Below are 21035 nucleotides of genomic sequence, written 5' to 3'. Positions count from 1 at the left end.
ATCCTAGGGGCTCGAACAGTGAAGAAAGGTCCGGGGCGGGGGGCAATGGGCCAAGGAGGGGTTCATGTTTGTGAGGATGCTCGTCTCCAGCAAAGCCGAATATTGCAAGATTTGGGGCAGGGGAAAGAATGTACTTCTTTCCGCGGCGCATTGTTAAACTGCGGAACTCACTGCCACAAGAGGCAGTGAGGGTTGCCCATCTGGATGGCTTTAAAAGTGGGTTGTGGACCAGTTTGTGGAGGACAAAGCTAACCAAGGCTATTTTCAGCCTCCGCGGTCAGAGGCAGGAATGAGTACCAGCTGCTGGAAATGGCAGGAGGGGAGAGAGTGCACTCAGGTGCCGCTTGTGTGTATCCCGTGGGCATATGGTTGGCCACCGTGAGAACAGGACACTGGAGGAGATGGGCCTTTGGCCCTGATCCGGCAGGCTTTTCTCACGTTCTGATGATTTTTGAGGAGAGCGGGATAGTGGAAAGCCAACGAACTGGCAATTTTGGAAGAGGACAGCTGAAATGGGGCTATGGCTTTTGCGTCTGCCAAAGGCCAAAGAACCAGGGTCAGGACCCAAAAGGGGAAGGAGGAGGTGTTCTGGAAGCTGAAAGGTCCGATGGGAATGGGTGGGTCGGTCTTTTTGATTGTGGGATCTGGACAATGGTTTCTGCTACCCCCCCCCCAGACTGTGACAGTGAAGGAGGCGGACGTCCACCAGCAGAACCCGCCCAAGTTCGACAAGATTGAAGACATGGCCATGTTGACCTTCCTGCACGAAGCTGCTGTCCTCTACAATCTGAAGGAGCGCTACGCCGCCTGGATGATCTATGTAAGTCCACCGGGGGGGCACCCCACCATCTAGGGGGCTACCTTCCCCAACCAGATGCTCTTCAAAAGTTTTGGACTAGAACTCCCATCAACACCAGCCAGCACAGCCATCTCGTGACGGTGATTGTCTTGGTGCTGATGGGATTTGTAGTCTAGCTACTGACTGTGGCTGATGGGAATCGCAGTCCCTTTTGGTCAACTATGGTTTCTTTGCTAGATCTTCAAATTTTTTTCAGCGTTCCTATTTTCCTGATTTAGAGAAGCCATCCCAGTTTCTGATTTCATCCTGGAATGTCCCACTTTTCCTTAGGATTCCCCTATTTTCATTGGAGAAATGTTGGAGTGTATGGAGCTATCTGACCCCTGAGCCGTCTAAGGACAAACCTGTATAGAGAAGGGTTTTTTATGTTTAATAAAAACATAGTAAGTTTTTATACATGTTGGAAGTAGCCCAGAATGGCTGGGGCAACCCAAAAAGATGTCTGGGGTATAAATAGTAAAATTATAATGATGGAATGGGATGTCCCTATTTTCAATGGATAAATGTCGGAGGGTATGAAGTTCACACTTTATTCTAACTTGGACTTGGCGTGTCCCTCTCAGCTTTTGGTTCCCTCTTCCTTTCTCCCCCCCAGACATACTCCGGCCTCTTCTGTGTGACTGTTAACCCTTACAAATGGCTGCCGGTCTACAACGCTGAGGTGGTCGCTGCCTACAGGGGCAAGAAGCGAAGCGAAGCCCCTCCCCACATCTTCTCCATCTCCGACAACGCGTACCAATACATGTTGACGGGTACAAAAGGATTTGTTGCCCTTGTGGGGGGTTTTTATTTTGTGTGGCAGCAGGGACACGGTTCTCCCAGAACCCTCCTGGCTAATCTGCTCCGGGGAATTGTAGCCTCAAACATCTGGAAGGCGCTGGGCGGTAAAAAGCTAGTCTAATTCTCCTCAATGCAACTCATAATATGCTCAAATTCACTGCTACAAGGTATAAGTGGCATTTTAAAATAAATAATTGGAGAAGTGGGGAAACCCATAGCCCGTTTACTGAAGACATCTAACAATAGAACTTCCATGTTCCAAAGGACTCTATCTTCGACCTCCTGATATTAAGGGTAAAAGAGAGGGGGGCAACTTTCAGCACCTTATCTTGCATGTGAACATTTCTGAGCAACCTCTGGTTAGCCGCTCAATGCCAGAGACATTGGTCCTCAATCTCAACCAGCATGGCAATCCTTACATTTTCTCTTTCCTTCCAGACCGAGAAAACCAGTCTGTCCTCATCACGTGAGTGCCTCAAAATGACCCCCTTCTCCCCATTTGGCATGTTGTGAAAATCCAAAGTATTTTCTGACTGCATAAGCAGGCTTCCCCTCTGCCCGGCTACCTCACCGTCATATTCTGTCCTCATTCCAGCGGAGAATCTGGTGCAGGGAAGACGGTGAACACCAAACGGGTGATCCAGTACTTTGCCAGCATCGCTGCCATCGGCGACCGCAAGAAGGATGCCGCCAACACCAACAAGGTACCCACGAGCGATTGTGATCGTGTGCGAAGCGCAGGCCTTTCCCTCCTGCGCAAAGGCCTCCTGCCTCCTCTTCCAGCCGAGTAATGCTCTTAAATTCCTCTTGAAAGTCTGTAACGAGGAAGAGAGGCACAGGGAACGCATTCCACAAACGGGGAGCCACCACAGAAAAGGCCCTGTCACTGCCAGGCGGGTTGAGCCACCAACAAGGCCTCACCAGCTGATCGTAAGGTCCAAGGTGGTTGATACCGGGGAAGGCGCTCTTTTAAGCTATAGTTCCCAGGATTCTTTGGGGAAAGCTGTGACTCTCAAAGCGGTATAAGAGTGCTCAGCCGTGGCTGGTCCATTAGGGTGTATGGGGCATTGCCTCACCGACATCAGCCTGCCCCCAAATGTCTCCCTTTGCATATCCAGCTCAGGAACTAGCTTCCTTCTGCTTAGTCTTCGTGTTGCCCTTTGGAGAACTCAGTTTCCCTGAGAGCTGCTTGAAACGAAGGCATGGGTGTGAAAAAACTCTGGTTTCTGACATGCTAGCTTTCTTGCGTGTGAATCCATTCCGGGAACCCCTATTTACATCTGAAATTGGTGCAGCCCAGACGCAGGTTTCCCACCCTAGGGAGAGTTAGGCCCTTGGCATAGCTGGCTAAGGCCCCATTAACATCATACATTTCAATCACAGAGTGACCCCGAGGGTTGTCTAGTCCAACTCCTTTTGCAGGAATCTCAACACCCTGTCTCCCATCCACCTGGAAACCATATCAGACCCTGCTTAGCTTTGCGAATGTGCCAATGGTTTTATTGCTGCACCACTAGGAGGTCTCTTACTACTTTGAGCCGTCATGGCTTCCCGCCAAAGAATTCTGGGAGCTGCGGCTTATTCATGGTGCTGAGAGCTCTTAGGGGACCCCCCACCTCACCCCATTTCCCTCGCAATTCTCTGGGCAGAGGGATTGGGCAGAGGGATTGTACCTCTGTGAGGGGAATGGGAGTCTCCTAACAACTCTCAGCAAAAAGAGGCAGCTCCCAGAATGCTTTGGGGGAGTGGCGTAGCGTGGGGGTGCAGGGGGGGCCGGCCGCACCGGGCGCAACATCTGGGGGGGCGCGCTCGCACTCGCAGCTCTCTGCCCCTGCTAAAATCCACAGGTTAGGGGGCGCAAATTACTTGCCTTGCCCCGGGTGCTGACAACCCACTGTTTGGGGGAAGCCATGACTGTTCAAAGCGGGCGTCATAGTGCCCTAACCATGCAGTGCAAAATTCCCCACAGCGGACCCTGTCATGCTCTGAATTTCCCCACAGCAGTGCCCCACAGAGCATGCCGTGGGATCTGAAGATGTGTCGAGGGGGTGGATTTAAGCTGCCCTAACCGTTCACTCTGCTTTTTCAGGGGACGCTGGAAGATCAAATCATCCAGGCCAACCCTGCCCTGGAGGCCTTCGGCAACGCCAAGACCTTGCGGAACGACAACTCGTCCCGATTTGTGAGTGAATCTGGCTGGTTAGAGAGGTGTATGGAAGACCCCCAAATATCGAAGCCCTGCCTGCCCTCCATGTTGAATCCCACAACTGAGTCACGCATTTTCTCATCCATGCTCCCTCACAAGACCCCACGTGAAATCACAGACCCCCAAATACATGCTTTTTTGAAGGGCTGTGCTCTCACAAGCCGTCAAAAATGTGCATTTTTGGGTGCAGTGCGAAACCGCCAGGCCAAGAAAAGTGCTTTTTTCAGGGTGAGGTGTTGGCATGAAATCATACAACATCATAACACCCAAAATGGCTGGCATGCTCTCACGAGGGGGAAAAGGATGTCCCGGTTTTTCCAGGGCGCTTGCGGGGTGTGCGTCCTGTATATCAGCCTATGCCCTTGGGCACCTAGGAAGCTGAGTCAGACCAGGACTCCATCTAGCTTAGTATTGTCCACACTGACTGGGACACCCCTAGCCCAACCTGCAGGTGCCGGCATCAGACCTGTGACCTTCTGCATGCAAAGCAACCCGAATTGCAATTAAACATTGCTGTTCTTCTGTTTCTGTGTCTCACGTTCAGAACGGCATTGTTGCCTAACACCCCTGCTAGGTAGGCTTGGCAGCACATAGAGGTAGCTTCTGCCTTACCCGAAGCCACCCCGTGAACTTCACAGCTTAGAGAATGATTTGAACCCAAGACTTCTTTATCAGAGTCCAGCGCTCTCATGCCTTCTTTTTTTCTGTCTAGGGTAAATTCATCCGAATCCACTTCGGGGCAACGGGAAAGTTGGCGTCAGCCGACATAGAAACCTGTAAGTCAGACTGCAAAGGGAAGCTTGATTGGTCCGCCGGATCTGTGCGTCCAGCTGTGTTTCTGTCCCCCGCGGCAGCCATCTTGTGCTATGCCACACACCCCACAGCAGCCATCTTGTGTTATGCCATGCACCCCACAGCAGCCATCTTGTGTTATGCCATGCACCCCACAACAGCTGTCTTGTGCTATGTCACATGCCCCATGGCAGCCATCTTGTGTTATGCCACACCCCGCGGCAGCCATCTTGTGCTACGCCACACACCCTGCGGCAGCCATCTTGTTATGCCACGCACCCCGCGGCAGCAGTCTTGTGCTATGTCACACGCCCCATGGCAGCCATCTTGTGTTAAGCCACACCCCGTGGCAGCCATCTTGTGTTATGCCACACACCCCGTGGCAGCCATCTTGTGTTATGCCATGCACCCCGCGGCAGCAGTCTTGTGCTATGCCACACACCCCACAGCAGCCATCTTGTGTTATGCCACACACCCCACAGCAGCCATCTTGTGTTATGCCATGCACCCCGCAACAGCTGTCTTGTGCTATGTCACATGCCCCATGGCAGCCATCTTGTGTTATGCCACACCCCGCGGCAGCCATCTTGTGCTATGCCACACACACCGCGGCAGCCATCTTGTGTTATGCCACACACCCCGCGGCAGCCATCTTGTGCTATGCCACACATCCTGCGGCAGCCATCCTGTGTTATGCCACACACCACGGCAGCCGTCTTGTGCTATGCCACTGTTAAGTTGTGGGCAAACATAGCAGACGACACAGCGATTTCTCCAGAGTAGCTCTTTACTTGCAAGCTGGACAGAACTGAACAGCAAACAGCTCAGCCGGCCTGCTTTTATAGGCAGCTGGCTGTCAACATTGTAGCAACAACAACCCAGAGTTTCCCGCCTAAAATAACTGATGTGGACCTGAGTGAAAACTATATACAGTATCCCCCTGCTGGCCCAGGGTGAAACTTCACTACATAACAGCCACACACCCCGCGGCAGCCATCTTGTGACTGGCACCCACTGCACTTCCCCAAAAATTCCACTGGCCCAAAAAGCTTCGCAACTCCGGCCACCCTCTTCAAATTCCTTATCCCGCCATACATATTCCAGTTAAGAAAGAGTAGCAGTTGTTGTTATTAAAACAAATTTACAGGAAACTTCACGGTGTAAAGCCATTGGAGGGGTGTACACAGTAAAAACAGAATGAAACAGAAACACAAGCTCTGATAACAATAATATCAATTTAACAAACTCTAATGCAATGAAACCATCTCTACAAACGCTAAAAGAAACTAACCTGTTTCATCTATTAAAAATCTGATATTTCCCCTCTTCCCCATTTGCTACACTTGAGGGCAAGGAGTGTCTTAGAACTGATTTTGTACACTGCTCTGAGAGAGCCTAAAAGCATAAGCAATAGTTGCTGCAAATAAATAAATACTTATATATAGTAGTGATATCTAAATTTGCATCTAGGCATATAAATTAATATATGCCAGTCCTGTGCAACTATGTGTTTTTTGTGTTGTTGTTTTTTGGCAAGGTGTAAGTGGGTGTTCTAGATTTTACACAGCTTGCATCAGTTCAGTTTTCACACAGCCCCCTGCTCCTTCTCTCTCAGATCTCCTGGAAAAGTCCCGGGTGATTTTCCAGCTCAAAGCTGAGAGAAACTACCATATATTCTACCAGATCCTGTCCAACAAGAAGCCAGAGCTTCTGGGTGAGTATATGGGTTTTGTGTTTCTCCATAAGGGGGGAGAGTATATACCAAAGTTCCCAGTGGGTAATCGAATCAAGTAGCCTCTAGAGGGATTCATGTGCATACCAGACTTTAGGTTTGCACATTTATTTATTGTTATTTTAGATTTTATAGACTGCTCTGTCATTAAAAAAAAAAATACAGCAAGGCAGTATCCCATAAACATATTTACAATAGCATAAATAAAAACCCTCGTAAAGACATCAGTAGAAACATCAAATAAATGCTGATTAGCTAAAAGAAGGTTCCCGATTCAAAGGCCTGTCTAAACAACACCGCTATTCGGGGATGCCTAAAAGAAGGCTGGGGCGATTCCTGCTGAACCTTTAGTGGCAAGGAGTTCCACCGGCCAGGTCCTGCTGCACTCAAGGCTTGGTCCCTAGTGAAGACTGACCAAGCCTTTGGGGCATGGGGGAACCACCAGAAATGCTCCGTTGGAGGATCTCAGTGATCGAGGCAGAACGCAAGGGACCATATGGTCCTAAAGGGAATTAAGTCCCGAGGTGTTTAGGGTTTTGTGAATTAACACAAGAACCTTGCACCTGATTCAGTAGCAAACTGGCAACCCATCTCTAAGCAGAAATGTAGTGTGTTGACAGCAGCCTGCTCCCGTGAACCGTCTGGCCACTGCATTCTGCGTTAGCTGCAGCTTCTAGACTACCATATTTTTCACCCTATAAGACCCACCAGACCATAAGATGCACCTAGTTTTTGGAGGAGGAAAACAAGAAAAAAAAAATTCTGAATCCCAGAAGCCAGAACAGCAAGAGGGATCGCTGCGCAGTGAAAGCAGCAATCCCTCTTTCTCTTCTGGCTTCTGGGATAGCTGCGCAGCCTGCATTCGCTGCAGCTAACATTTCCCGTTACTTTTTAGGAGGGAAAAAGTGAGTCTTATAGAGCAAAAAATACGGGATATACAAGGGCAGCCCCACAAACAGCACATTGCAGTAGTCAAGCAGAATAAAGGACCTAGTGCAGCAAGCAAACTTTCTGTAGTATAGGAAAGGGAAATGCATTGAAAAGTGTGGGGTGAACAATCTTGATGTCCGTGGAAATTCAGGATTGCTATTCTTACCTCATCCACAGAACAGTACCGGTCAGTTGTAAAATTATTTATTTATTACATTTCTATCCCATCTTTCCTCTGAGGAGCTCATGGTTCTCTTCTTCCTCTCCATTTTATTCTCACAACAACACTGTGAGGTAGGTTAGGCGGAGGGGCATCAAGCGGCCCAAAGTCACCCAGTGAGCTTAATGGCCAAGTGGGAATTTGAACCTTGGTCTCTCCCAGGTTCTGGTCTGACACTCTAACCCAGTGTTTCCCAAACTTGGATCATCAGCTGTTTTTGGACTACAATTACCACCATCCCTTGTTAGCCAGTGGTCAAGGATGATGGGAATTGTAGTCTTAATACAGCTGGAGACCCAGGTTTGAGAAACACTGCTCTAACCACCAAACCACGCTGTCTCCTTTTTCCTTTAGCTACGCTGTATTTTCTTGGTCAGTTTCCCCATTAGGGGCAGTTACCAAACTCTGCTAAGCCAATTTGATAAGGATGCGAATCTTTCCGAAACCAGGCGATAACAAGTCTAACAATAAATCTACATAAGTTTAAATAGGTTTAAATGAATGGTGGAAGAAGATTGGAAAAAAATTAAAGTTTATCTACAGAAACATTGTAAAATTAAGGAATGTTAGAAGGATGTTGGAATGAAGTAATCTGGTTTTAGCAGAAATGATATAAAGGATTAGGTAAAAATTGATTTTTTAATTGGTGAAAGATGAGAATGTAAAATGACAGTATATTAAGATAAATTATTAGGATAAAAACAAAGCTGGAAAGGATTTGCTGAATTATCTAATTGAACTGGAATACAAAAAAGGGAGGTGTGAGGAGGTCAAGGAAATAAGCAAAGGAAAGAAAGTTATGTAAAAGTTTGAGCTGTTTTATTTCCCCATCTCTAACTGTTTGTATTTTCTCTGTATTTTTTATTTTTTTGTTTTTTCTAATTTTTCTCTTTGTGATTTTTAAAAGTCGAATAAATATTATTTAAATAATAATAATAATAAATGAAATATCCGCATTGTGACCAAATCTTTCTCTGAGGCGATGGTTTCTGGGGAGTCATGCCTTGAACACAGTCTGCTGTTAACCCCCCTCTTCATTCCCCTGTTTCTTCCCCCAAAAGACCTGCTTCTGGTCACAAACAACCCCTACGACTACAGTTACATCTCCCAAGGAGAGGTGACTGTTGCCTCCATCGACGACTCAGACGAGCTGATGGCGACAGACGTGAGTCTCTTTGTGTTTTTTTTTTTTTTTTAATATTTTTATTAAGTTTTGCATAACTATATTTCACAGACATACAACAAACAAAAGTAAATGAAATAAACATAAAAAGAAAAGAAAAAAAAGAAAGGAAAAAGAACATAAAATACGTACAACATAAACAACACAACTTTAACAACACAACATTAATTTTACAACTTAAACAACACAACATTAATTTTACAACAACATTGATTGACTTCCCTTTATCTCGATTTCGGATAATGTTATCTTAATTATCTTTCTGCTGTATCTATTCCAAAATAAAATTTATAACGTAGTAAGCGTTATCTCATGCCTACTGTGATTTTTTTATTTTAATACATCTACATTTCTGATTAACATTTTGATTTTCCCCTTGTCTCTATTTCCATATATATTCTAAATTTATCCCATTCATTACTAAATTTTGTACTTTTTTGATTTCTTATTTTCTGAGTCAATTTTGCCAATTCTAAGTAATCCATTAATTTAAATTGCCACTCCTTTAATGTTGGGGTTTTTGCTGTTTTCCAGCACTGTGCTATGAGGGTTCTAGCGGCCGCTGTTGTGTATTGAAGAAGGGTTCTATCTTCTTCTTTAATACCTTTGCCAATTATCCCCAGCAGGAAGGTTTCAGGTTTTTTAACAAACGTATATTTGAAGATTTTTTTTAATTCATTATAGATAGATTCCCAGAATTTTTTGAGAATCTCGCACGTCCACCACATGTGAATAAATTCGCCCTCTTTACTCTTACATTTCCAACACAGTTTGTCGCCTGTTCTATAAATTTTATGCAATTTTATCGGCGTTATGTACCATCTGTACATCATCTTGTACATATTTTCCTTAAGTGTCGTGAGTCTCTTTGCATAAACACAGGGAGGGGAAGGGACGTCATCCATTTCCCATGTGTTAAGAAGATCCATTTAGGGGTGCCAAAATTTGGGCTTTCACAGGGCGCCATATTGAAAAAGATGACCCAAATCCTGGGTGTAGCAATCCCTGGGTAGAGCTATCTTGTATTTTTTAAATGCTTTTCAGGTTTATATATTTCACTGATTTTACAATCATTTTAACATTTCAAAGCTTGACTTCCTTCTCCTTCTTTCTGCGGTTCCTTAAATTCGTTTTTGATCTCTTCTGCATATCCAAATGAACTTAATTTGCTCATTTATTCATCTGCTTTAAATATATACTCTTATAAAACTGCAGGTTATTACAATAACCCTGCCAGTGTTCTGACCTGTTTACAATTTATCTGTCAATACTCAATAAACCATTTCCATCCTTTTATAAAAAAAATTGTTATCTTACTGTAATTTCTTACTCTTCCGGTAAGTTTCTCCATTTCTACATACAGTGGTACCTCGGGTTAAGTACTTAATTCGTTCCGGAGGTCTTAATCTGAAACTGTTCTTAACCTGAAGACCACTTTAGCTAATGGGGCCTCCTGCTGCTGCTGCACCGCTGCTGCACGATTTCTGTTCTCATCCTGAAGCAAAGTTCTTAACCCGAGGTACTATTTCTGGGTTAGCGGAGTCTGTAACCTGAAGCGTATGTAACCTGAAGGTACCACTGTATTCCAAAAGAGAGAGCCATCTTGTAGCTACAGAACTGGAACAGCACCACCTGCTGGCAGCTCCAGGAGTGCAGGAAATGCGGTGGAGGTGTGTGTCAAAAGTGAACGGTGCCAATTTGAGAAGCGTCCTCTGTGACATTTTCTTTCTTTCTTTCTTTCTTTCTTTCTTTCTTTCTTTCTTTCTTTCTTTCTTTCTTTCTCTCCCCCCCCTTCCATATATACACAGAGTGCCTTTGATGTCCTGGGTTTCACCCCAGAGGAGAAAGTCGGGGTTTACAAGCTGACGGGCGCCATCATGCACTATGGCAACATGAAATTTAAGCAGAAACAGCGGGAGGAGCAGGCTGAGGCCGATGGGACCGAAGGTGTGTGGTTTTCAAAGGGCAGGAGAGATCTGTCGGATGAAGGGGAATGTCAGGGAAAAGCGGGAAAGGGATTTGCAGAAGGGGAAAGAAGCAGGGGCAGAGGAGAAAAGGGGTTTGGTGTGTATTTAAAGTTGGACCTGTGTGATTCGCACTTTCAGGAAAATACGTCAACCAAAGCATCCTCAGAAATGAGCACTTCTCTGAATTTTGTAGTTCTCCAGCCTAGTCACGTGCACGAAGAATACATATACTAGGATGGTGTGTATATTAAAATGTATGTGGGGGGAAATACCACCCCAAAATGCTTTCAGTTAGGGGGAATTGCTTTGCAGAGGTTCAAATATTAGGCAAAATGACGTACCATCGTGTTTGAAGTACCAGGAGAAATTTGTTGGTGAGGGCTTGCTTTAAAAAATAAAATAAAATTGCAGATTGAGGTGGAGAACTGACCTTAAGATTGAAGAAAGGAGAAACGTAGCAAAGCTGAAATGGACAGACGCCTACAACCCTTAAAAAATAATTTGCAGGAGTAGAAAATATAGGATCCCACCTGCAGTATCTACCATACGTATTTCCTTTCCTCCCCAGATGCAGATAAATCTGCCTACCTGATGGGCCTGAACTCAGCCGACCTCCTCAAGGGTCTCTGCCACCCTCGGGTGAAGGTCGGCAATGAATATGTCACCAAGGGTCAAAATGTCCAACAGGTGAGGATGTCTTTTTGCAGGCCGCGCTGCAGCGGGGCCTCGGGTTCCAGAGGGTGTGGTAGGCCATTTTTCTTCAGCCTTGGGTTCCCAGGTGTTGTAACACTACAGCTGCCATCAGCCCTGACTATTGGCTAAGCTAGCAGGGGGTGATGGGAGTTGTAGTCCTACAACATCAGGGGATGATGGGAGTTGTAGTCCTTCAACATCTGGGGGGTCCAAGGTTGAAAAACACTATTATAGGGTATTTACAGTTGGGCAAGCTGGACATGGGTGCAGCTGCTGGCGTTGATAGTGCTGGCCTCATTATTCGCATCAGTTCAGACTAGAGATGGGGAGAAATTTGACCCAGTTTCCATTTAAAGGCAAACTTAGGCAATTTGCACTTTCTGTAACATAAAATTTAAGCATGAAATTTAATGCGTGAACCGAAACACAGCCATCCTTTGAAATTTGCACTTCTCCTAATCTTGCAATGCGGTTCCCACATCCCATCACAATTAACATGCACAAAAATGTACATATATTAGTGAAAATAACACATCGGCATGCATTACGTTAGAGAAAGTTGCTTTGCAGCCGTGAGTGTTTTGGGCAAGGTTGCATTCCCAAAAATCTTTATATTAGGAGATTGGAGCACTAAAATGCGGATGAATTCCCACGAGAATTTTTTAAAAACAAACAAGCAATAACATCACAAACTGTTGTGGAAACGGGGAGAACCAACTTCTAATTAATCATGAATAGAAATGTAATGTTAGGCCCAGGGTTGTTGAACTGTTGTTGTCATAATAAAGGTTGGAACCCTTCTAAAAAAAGGAGGGATCGAAACCTTTCTTAAAAAAAACCAAACCGCTTAGCTGGAATGAGCCTGGTTGGATTTAGGGGCAGGTGACCCAGATGACTGCCTGGGGCGTTGGGTTTGGGGGGTGCCAGGCTGTGTTCAGGGTGCACCTGTCACCCAGATGATCTGCTCCACCCTGAGTTCGACAGCTGAAACTAACAGAACAAACAGTTCAGAGGCCGCAAATAAAATCCCTTATGCACAAGTTCATCATCATCAGCCACCATGGCAGGGATCAGTCTTACTTGCAGTCAGGTCATACAGCAAAGTCACAAAATGGGGTACGAGGTGTCTAAAAATGGCTGGTGTGGGGGTTAAAACAGAGGTCACCAAAGGAATTCTTGACCTGAGGAGCCATTTGGTCTAGGGCAGCGATTCACAAACATTTTCCCCCCTCTGGGTCACAGTTTCAGAATAAAAATTTGCCCGTGCCACACCAATTGATAAATTCAGTACATTGGAAAACAAAAAAGAAATGACTCCTACTAGCAGTGCTTGGTTTTGAAAAGATATCTATCCATACTCTGCGGATAAGAAGAAATATTTTGATTCTGTGCTATGCCACACTACACTGTAAAAGGTTGATATGTTTCTTTGATGGTCCTTGCCATCCTCTCCCTTTGAGAACCACTGGTCAAGGAATGAGCGGACAGTCTGCCTTCTTCTTTGAAGTCCTGCATCCCTGGGGCGTTTTTAAAAATGCTGTGGTTTTGGGGGGCTGGGGACTCGACAGCCTTTGAAAGATAAAGAGAGAGGTGCTCACACTGAAGGCAGCAGAACTCCTTGCTCAGAGCCCATATAACTTGATGCTGCTGAAGATTATGTCATTCTTTCCTTGAATTTTTATTAAATTTTCTCTTTTACGTTTTAGAATATTCATTTAAACAACCTTAAAATACCAATGACTTCCCTTCTTCTCTTTCCATGGTTCATTTCGCATAACACAAATCCCTGCATATTTTATATAAACTAAACCATTCCGTGTTCCATTGTTACATCCATCAAAACTTATTTACACTGCTGAATTTATCTTAATGCTGCCCACATTTTCAAATAAACACAGTTTCCCTCCATATATTCGATAAACATTTTCCAGTCTTCTTTAAGCATCTATTCTTCTTGTTCTCTTATTCTATGTGTTAGGTCCACAAGTTGCACATATTCCATCAGTTTAAGTTGCCATTCTTCTTTAGCTGTGACTTCACTCGTTTTCCATCTGAGGGCTAACAAAACACGAGCCACAGTCACGATGCTGGAGTCTTCTATGCCCTTCGCCATGAGGTCCCAGGGCAGCTTACAACACTGCAAAAACACAGTACTAAAAAGCAGTTTGAACAATTTACCATCAGAAGACTAGGCTCCAGTCACCTACTCTACTTGGCCAGGACATCAGGCCCTGCCATGCTTGTGCAGGATCTGGTGCTGAGAAGAAGATTTTGGATTTGATATCCTGCTTTATCACTACCCTAAGGAGTCTCATAGAATCATAGAATCATAGAGTTGGAAGAGACCACAAGGGCCATCGAGTCCAACCCCCTGCCAAGCAGGAAACACCATCAGAGCACTCCTGACATATGGTTGTCAAGCCTCTGCTTAAAGACCTCCAAAGAAGGAGACTCCACCACACTCCTTGGCAGCAAATTCCACTGTCGGACAGCTCTTACTGTCAGGAAGTTCTTCCTAATATTTAGGTGGAATCTTCTTTCTTGTAGTTTGGATCCATTGCTCCGTGTCCGCTTCTCTGGAGCAGCAGAAAACAACCTTTCTCCCTCCTCTATGTGACATCCTTTTATATATTTGAACATGGCTATCATATCACCCCTTAACCTCCTCTTCTCCAGGCTAAACATGCCCAGCTCCCTTAGCCGTTCTTCATAAGGCATCGTTTCCAGGCCTTTGACCATTTTGGTTGCCCTCCTCTGGACACGTTCCAGTTTGTCCGTGTCCTTCTTGAACTGTGGTGCCCAGAACTGGACACAGTACTCCAGGTGAGGTCTGACCAGAGCAGAATACAGTGGCACTATTACTTCCCTTGATCTAGATGCAATACTCCTATTGATGCAGCCCAGAATTGCATTGGCTTGTTTAGCTGCCGCGTCACACTGTTGGCTCATGTCAAGTTTGTGGTCAACCAAGACTCCTAGATCCTTTTCACATGTACTGCTCTCAAGCCAGGTGTCACCCATCTTGTATTTGTGCCTCTCATTTTTTTTGCCCAAGTGCAATACTTTACATTTCTCCCTATTAAAATTCATCTTGTTTGTTTTGGCCCAGTTCTCTAATCTGTCAAGGTCGTTTTGAAGTGTGATCCTGTCCTCTGGGGTGTTAGCCACCCCTCCCAGTTTGGTGTCATCTGCAAATTTGATCAGGATGCCCTTGAGTCCATCATCCAAGTCGTTGATAAAGATGTTGAATAAGATGGGGCCCAAGACAGAACCCTGTGGCACCCCACTAGTCACTCTTCTCCAGGATGAAGAGGAACCATTGATGAGCACCCTTTGGGTTCGGTCAGTCAGCCAATTACAAATCCACTGAGTGGTAGCATAGTCAAGACTAGTCTCAAAGCAGCTAACAATCTCCTTTCCCTTCCTCTCCCACAACAAACACTCTGTGAGGTGAGTGAGGCTGAGAGACTTTGGAGAAGTGTGACTGGTCCAAGGTCACCCAGCAGCTGCATGTGGAGGAGCGGGGAAGCAAACCTGGTTCACCAGATTACAAGTCCACTGCTCTGAACCACTACACCACACTGGCCTGCTCTGCACCTGCCTATGCACTCTTGATTTATTTTTCTGCAACTCCAAGCGTGCCAGCTGGGACTGATGGAGCTGAGTCTAAAAAAATATGGAGGGCGCCACCAGGCTCAGGGGCTCAGATTGCTTTCCCCGAAGTGTTGCTCACTTTTCTTTTCCTTTCCTTCCTCCCCTGGCTCCTCCGCTCAGGTCTACTATTCCATTGGGGCCCTGGCCAAGTCTGTGTATGAAAAAATGTTCAGCTGGATGGTGGTCAGGATCAACAACTCATTGGAGACCAAACAACCCCGGCAGTATTTCATCGGGGTGCTGGACATCGCAGGATTCGAGATCTTTGACGTGAGTACATTGCGGTGGGTCTAACAAGATAGGATCATTGTCCTTAAGTAGATATCCCCTACCTGGAGGACTGGTCTCTTCCTATTGGGGGCGAACACGGTTTGTTCAGCAGACCGCAAGCCTGTCATGTTTTGTTTTTTCCAAGTGTGACTTGTTTTCTGAGCTGCTCATCTGTCCTCAGCTTGGCTAGGTTAGGCTAAGGGTTTGTGATTTGCCCAAGGTCGCCCAGTCAGCCTCATAGTACGTTTCTGAGCACAATTCAAAGTGTTGGTGCTGACCTTTAAAGCCCTAAGCAGCCTCAAAGGCTCAGTATACCTGAAGGAGCGTCTCCACCCCCATCGTTCAGCCCAAACTCTGAGGTCCAGCTCCGAGGGCCTTCAGGCAGTTCCCTCCCTGTGAGAAGCGAGGCTACAGAGAACCAGGCAGTGGGCCTTCTCGGTAGTGGCGCCCGCCCTTGGAACGCCCTCCCATCGGATGTCAAGGAAATAAACAACTATCTGACTTTTAGAAAACATCTGAAGGCAGCCCTGTTCAGGGAAGTTTTTAATGTTTCGTGTTTTATGGCTTTATTATTATTATTATTATTATTATTATTATTCTGTTGGGAGTCGCCCAGACTGGCTGGAGAAACCCAGCTAGATCAGCGGGGTATAAATAAGTATTATCATCATCATCATCATAGCTGAGTGGGGCTTTGAACCCTGGACAGACTGGTTTTTCAAATTGCTCGAGTCCTTGATTTCGTTTCCATTCCTCGCTCCCTGTCTCAGTTCAACAGCTTTGAGCAGCTGTGCATCAACTTCACCAACGAGAAGCTGCAGCAGTTCTTCAACCACCACATGTTTGTGCTGGAGCAGGAAGAGTACAAGAAAGAAGGGATCGACTGGGTCTTCATCGACTTCGGCATGGACCTCCAGGCCTGCATCGACCTCATCGAGAAGGTGTGGTTATGAGGTGCTCTCTGAGGGATGGAATCACACCTGCATACTGAGATCAGGGAAACAGGAGGGAGGGGAAAGGTTTATCATTGGCTTCCCAATTTGCCCCCTCTGTCCCACAGTCCTTTGGACCTAAAGAAAAAACAGCAACAGGGAAGATTCAAGGTTTGGGGTTTGGTGATCAGGAGTGCCCTCCAAGCAGTGCCGGATTTATGTACCGTATTTTTCACTCCATAAGACGGACTTTTTTCTTCCTAAAAACTAAGGGGAGATGTCTGTGTGTCTTATGGAGCAAATGCGTGGTCCCTGGAGCCAAATTGCCCAGGGGCAAAAAGCAGACCATGCTTTTTTTTTTTTTTTGAAAGAGGGAAGTGGGTGTTGAAACAAAGCCACTGATCGTTTGCTGATCAGGGAGAGAGATAAGGGACGCTAGAGATAATGGAGGCTGCCTAGGAGGGAGGAGGAAAAGACAGCAAACTTGCAAAGGGGGAAAACAGGAAGACTAAAGCAACAAGGAGAGAAATTAGAAGAAAAGGAGGAGTGAAAAACTGCTCCAGCTAAGGAAAAGACACTACACTAAGGCAAACAAGAGGGACGGGAATGTTGAAAGGAAACAGCTGATCGGTGGGATCGGAAGAGAGATAAGGGTCCTAGGGAGGCTGCCTGGGAGGGGGGAGGTAAAAGCCCATGGATCCTCAGGATTTTTACATTGGGTCACCCCAAATTCACCATCAGATCACATAGCATGTCCATGGCTACAGCCTGCACCCAAAAAAATCATGCACCCACTATTTCCTGGGGCTGCAGTGGTGCAAAAATGTGGTTACAAAGCACGGATCCACATGGATCCTCAGGATTTTTGCATTGGGTCACCCCAAATTCACCATCAGATCACATGTCTGTGGCCACAGCATGAACCACAAAAATCATACATCTACTTTTTCGTTCAGAATATTTTTTTCCCCTTATTTTCCTCCTCTAATAACTAGGTGCATCTTAAGGTCAGGTGCGTCTTATGGAGTGAAAAATACGGTATAAGCTAAACAAGCTATGGCTTAGGGCCCCACTCTCTCGGGGGCACCCCCAAAAAAAATTAAAGGGGAAAAAACTGGATGTACATTTCCAAAATATAAGATAAAAAACAAATAAAACAAAACCTACATGCAGCAACAGTGTTTTGTGGCTTTAGATACCTGTTAGGTCCATAAATTACCATATGACATATATTCAACACAAAAAACAGCGACAATTTGTCGTTGACAAAGGACAGCTGGACATATAAAGGGCCCCATTACCTTCAGTAGCTTAGGGCCTCATCAAACCTAAATCTGGCCCTGCCTCCAAGCCTCACCCAGTCAGAGCCTCTCGCTTTCCCTCCTTCCCTCTCTTTATTAATTAGCTGAGCCTTCCCCCACCTGGTGCCCACAGATGTTTGGGACTACAACTCCCATCAGCCCCTGCCAGCATTGGCTGAAGTGGATGGGAACTGTAGTCCATGACATCCAAATTGGTGAAACCATCGTTACCACTAACCATGGTTTACTCTCAAAGCAGGATTTGAAACCAGAATCTATTCCTGTTTTCAGTCTCTGGTTTGTGAGCAAAACCTTGTTATACAGCAGCTGTTTGTGCCAGTTCAGACATCATGATAAATTATAGTTCTTGCTAAGGGAGGGTGGAATGGAAGAGGGAAGGGAGTGCAGGAGCATCGGGAACACTGCTGATCACCAAACAATGGTTTGGCAATTGCTAGTGTGAATTTAGAAGTGGGCCAGAGCATCTTCAGAATACTTTCTGTATTTACAAAGGTGCAGATGCAACTTTACTTCATTTATGTAGCTGCTGTTTCCTTGCCAGGCTTTTCAAACAAGTCAGGAAGAAACAGTTAACTGTGGTTTGCCATTACATTTGAACTGGGAAACTTAATTTACTAATAATTTACTAACAGGCCAGACTATGAAGCTATGCTGTTAAGGTGCTAGGAAGCCATTAAGCATCGTCCCTGGTTCAGAGGTAGCAGGAATCCACAGTTAACTGTGGGTCCCTGCCTTGTTTGCATGAAAGGGGTGGGAGAAAGCGAGGTTGTACGAAGCTCATGCACCTCTCCATTTATTAAGCTGAGATGTGATTGTGGAAGCACAGCCTAGACCACTGCCACATTAAGGGCTAGAAACTTGTTTGTTGTTTTAAAGGCAAGTAATATTTCTTCACCCAATGCCAGTTACTGGATTTGCTTTGCCCCTTACCACTGTGTAACACAACCCTGAATATAAGGGGACTGGCCATTAGCACCCTTGTTGTGGCTTGCTAAAATAAATTCGCTTTACTGTACACTTTCTGGGAGGTGGGTCATGGTTCGACCTCTTCTGGGTTCTTCCCCCGTCCTTCCAATTTCTTCTGTGGTTTCATCTGATTTCACTACGGCTAACGGCTTCCAAACGACTTTAAACCATTTGGCTTCATATTCTGACTTGTTAGGGAACTATTTGCTATAGTTTCCCAGTTCGGATGCAACAGGAAACCATGGTTAGCCGGGTCTCCCTGACTTGATGCTTTGGCTCTGTTTTCCCCCTCTTTCCGTGCAGCCGCTGGGCATCATGTCTATCCTGGAGGAGGAGTGTATGTTTCCGAAAGCCTCCGACATGACCTTCAAGGCCAAGCTGTACGACAACCACCTGGGCAAGTCGAACAACTTTGGGAAGCCTCGCAACACCAAGGGCAAGCCGGAGGCCCATTTCTCCCTCATCCATTACGCCGGCACCGTCGACTACAACATCCTTGGCTGGCTGCAGAAGAACAAGGACCCCCTCAACGAGACGGTGGTGGGGCTCTACCAGAAGTCGTCCCTGAAGCTCCTTGCTACGCTTTTCTCCAGCTACGCCAGCATGGAGGCTGGTGAGATAATAATAATAATAATAATAATAATAATAATAATAATAATAATAATAATTTATTATTTATACCCCGCCCATCTGGCTGAGTTTCCCCAGCCACTCTGGGCGGCTTCCAATCAAGTGTTAAAAACAATACAGCGTTAAATATTTAAAACTTACCTGAACAGGGCTGCCTTCAGAAGTCTTTTAAAGAGAAGATAGCTGCTTATTTCCTTCACATCTGAAGGGAGGGTGTTCCACAGGGTGGGCGCCAGTAGACCGGTCTGATTCAGAATGAGTTTTCCGCCACCAGCGCTCTAGCTGCCTCAACGATTGTTTCTTCGCCCTCAGCTCCGGGGAAAACCACGGGGCTTTCCGGGCTCCATGCAATCGGAGAGGGCGCTTCGGAGCCAGACAGTCAATAGCCCTGGTTAACTCTGCATTCCAGCTGGCCACCAGGGAATCAGCTGAAAGGCCATCAACTTGGGATAAAACATCCCCTACCACTCTCTGGAAGCCATTTGGATCCATTAAGTGGCGGGGGCGGACCATCCGAATCGGTCCCACCTCCCTGCAGAGGGGACGGGTCACAGAGAAGTCCAGTTGCACCAGGAAGTGATCTGACCATGGCACTTCTTTTGTTTCGCTTTTTGTTAGTGTCAGATCACCAACATCCATAGAGGTAAACACCAGGTCTAAGGCATGTCCGCGGCTATGAGTCGGGCCAAACTTATTCAGGAACAGCCCCATGGAGGCCATGCTTTCCACGAAGTCCGGAGCGGCCCTATAAGGTCGTGTCGGCGTGGATGTTAAAATCCCCCAGGACAACCAAGCTAGGTGTCTCCAGGAGCATATCCGCCACGACCTGAAGCAGCTCAGGCAGGGAATCCTTGGTGCAGCGGGGAGGTCAGTACACCAATAGGAATCCTGTACTGCCCCTATTGCCCAACTTCCAGAACATGCACTCAGAAAACTGGGTTTTCCCAATAGGACGCCTGGTGCAGACTAATGACTTCCTAAAAATCACTGCAACCCCCCCTCCCCGCCCACATGACCTGGGTTGCTGTGCGTAAGAGAAACCTGGTGGGCAAGCAGCGGCAAGGACAGGCCCATCTGCTTCATCCAACCAGGTCTCTGTCACACATGCCAGGTCAAATCCTCCATCCACAATCAGGTCATGGATGGCAGTGGTCTTATGAATCATTGACCTAGCATTGCACAGCAACACCTTCAGGTCATGTGGGTTTCCCTTGCTGATTACTGTATCCTTCCGGTCAGGACCAGACCTGGAGGCAGGGATAGTCCTCAGACAATGACTAAACCTGCCTCCTTGGCAATGACATGGTCTGGTCTTAGCATAACTCCTCCTCCTGCCCATGATCACTGAGATCGGGTGTCCCAATACATCCCCCCCTGTGGAACCTGCCCCAGCCAGATTGATGGGCGAGCATGAGAGAGGGAGAAGGAGGAAAGGAGAAAACTAGGCCCAGCACTCAGAATTCTTGGGCAGTTGCCATGACATCAGGGCACTCCGGGGGCAGGGTGCATGGCTGCCATTTTAATTTCCCAAAACACTCCAAATTAGGGGGCAGATGACTCTATTAGCTTTGGGTTCTCTTTGTTTCTTCTCATTTTTCCAGCCTCCCTACATTTCTGTTTCAGTTTGCAATTTATCTTTTTTTTATTTAGAAGAAAAGCCTCACGGAAATTTGTCAACATTCAGAGCAAATTTCTCCCAGCGATGCACGTTTTCAGTATTCAGTTTTGCCTGACAAAAACATCACAATGATCATTTTAATTTGTATATGCCGCCCATCTGACTGTGGTTCCCCAGCCGCTCTGGGCGGCTTCCAAAATAGTAATTTAACACAAGCAATTTCCACTAAAGCCATGTGTTCTTTTTCACACATATATGCATGTCTTTGCACAGTGCATGCC

At 46.3% G+C, this 21035-nt stretch overlaps 1 protein-coding gene across 1 annotated transcript in view; it reads left to right on the top strand.

Moving 5' to 3' along the window:
* MYH6 (myosin heavy chain 6) overlaps positions 1-21035 on the top strand; it is a 54752-nt gene that overhangs the window by 4402 nt on the left and 29315 nt on the right. Inside the window, exons 4-16 of the mRNA XM_079951710.1 lie at positions 677-820; positions 1455-1611; positions 2078-2105; positions 2235-2343; positions 3729-3821; positions 4558-4621; positions 6253-6351; positions 8581-8684; positions 10511-10649; positions 11238-11356; positions 15137-15286; positions 16057-16227; positions 18810-19119. Coding sequence (XP_079807836.1) covers positions 677-820; positions 1455-1611; positions 2078-2105; positions 2235-2343; positions 3729-3821; positions 4558-4621; positions 6253-6351; positions 8581-8684; positions 10511-10649; positions 11238-11356; positions 15137-15286; positions 16057-16227; positions 18810-19119 — 1687 coding nt within the window. The remainder of the gene's footprint in view (positions 1-676; positions 821-1454; positions 1612-2077; positions 2106-2234; positions 2344-3728; positions 3822-4557; positions 4622-6252; positions 6352-8580; positions 8685-10510; positions 10650-11237; positions 11357-15136; positions 15287-16056; positions 16228-18809; positions 19120-21035) is intronic.

Source organism: Podarcis cretensis, assembly GCF_951804945.1.
Source record: "Podarcis cretensis genome assembly, chromosome: 13".
In the NCBI taxonomy this organism is placed as follows: domain Eukaryota; kingdom Metazoa; phylum Chordata; class Lepidosauria; order Squamata; family Lacertidae; genus Podarcis; species Podarcis cretensis.
The sequence above is the reverse complement of the archived record's forward strand: the minus strand, read 5'-3'. Positions and strand labels throughout refer to the sequence as shown.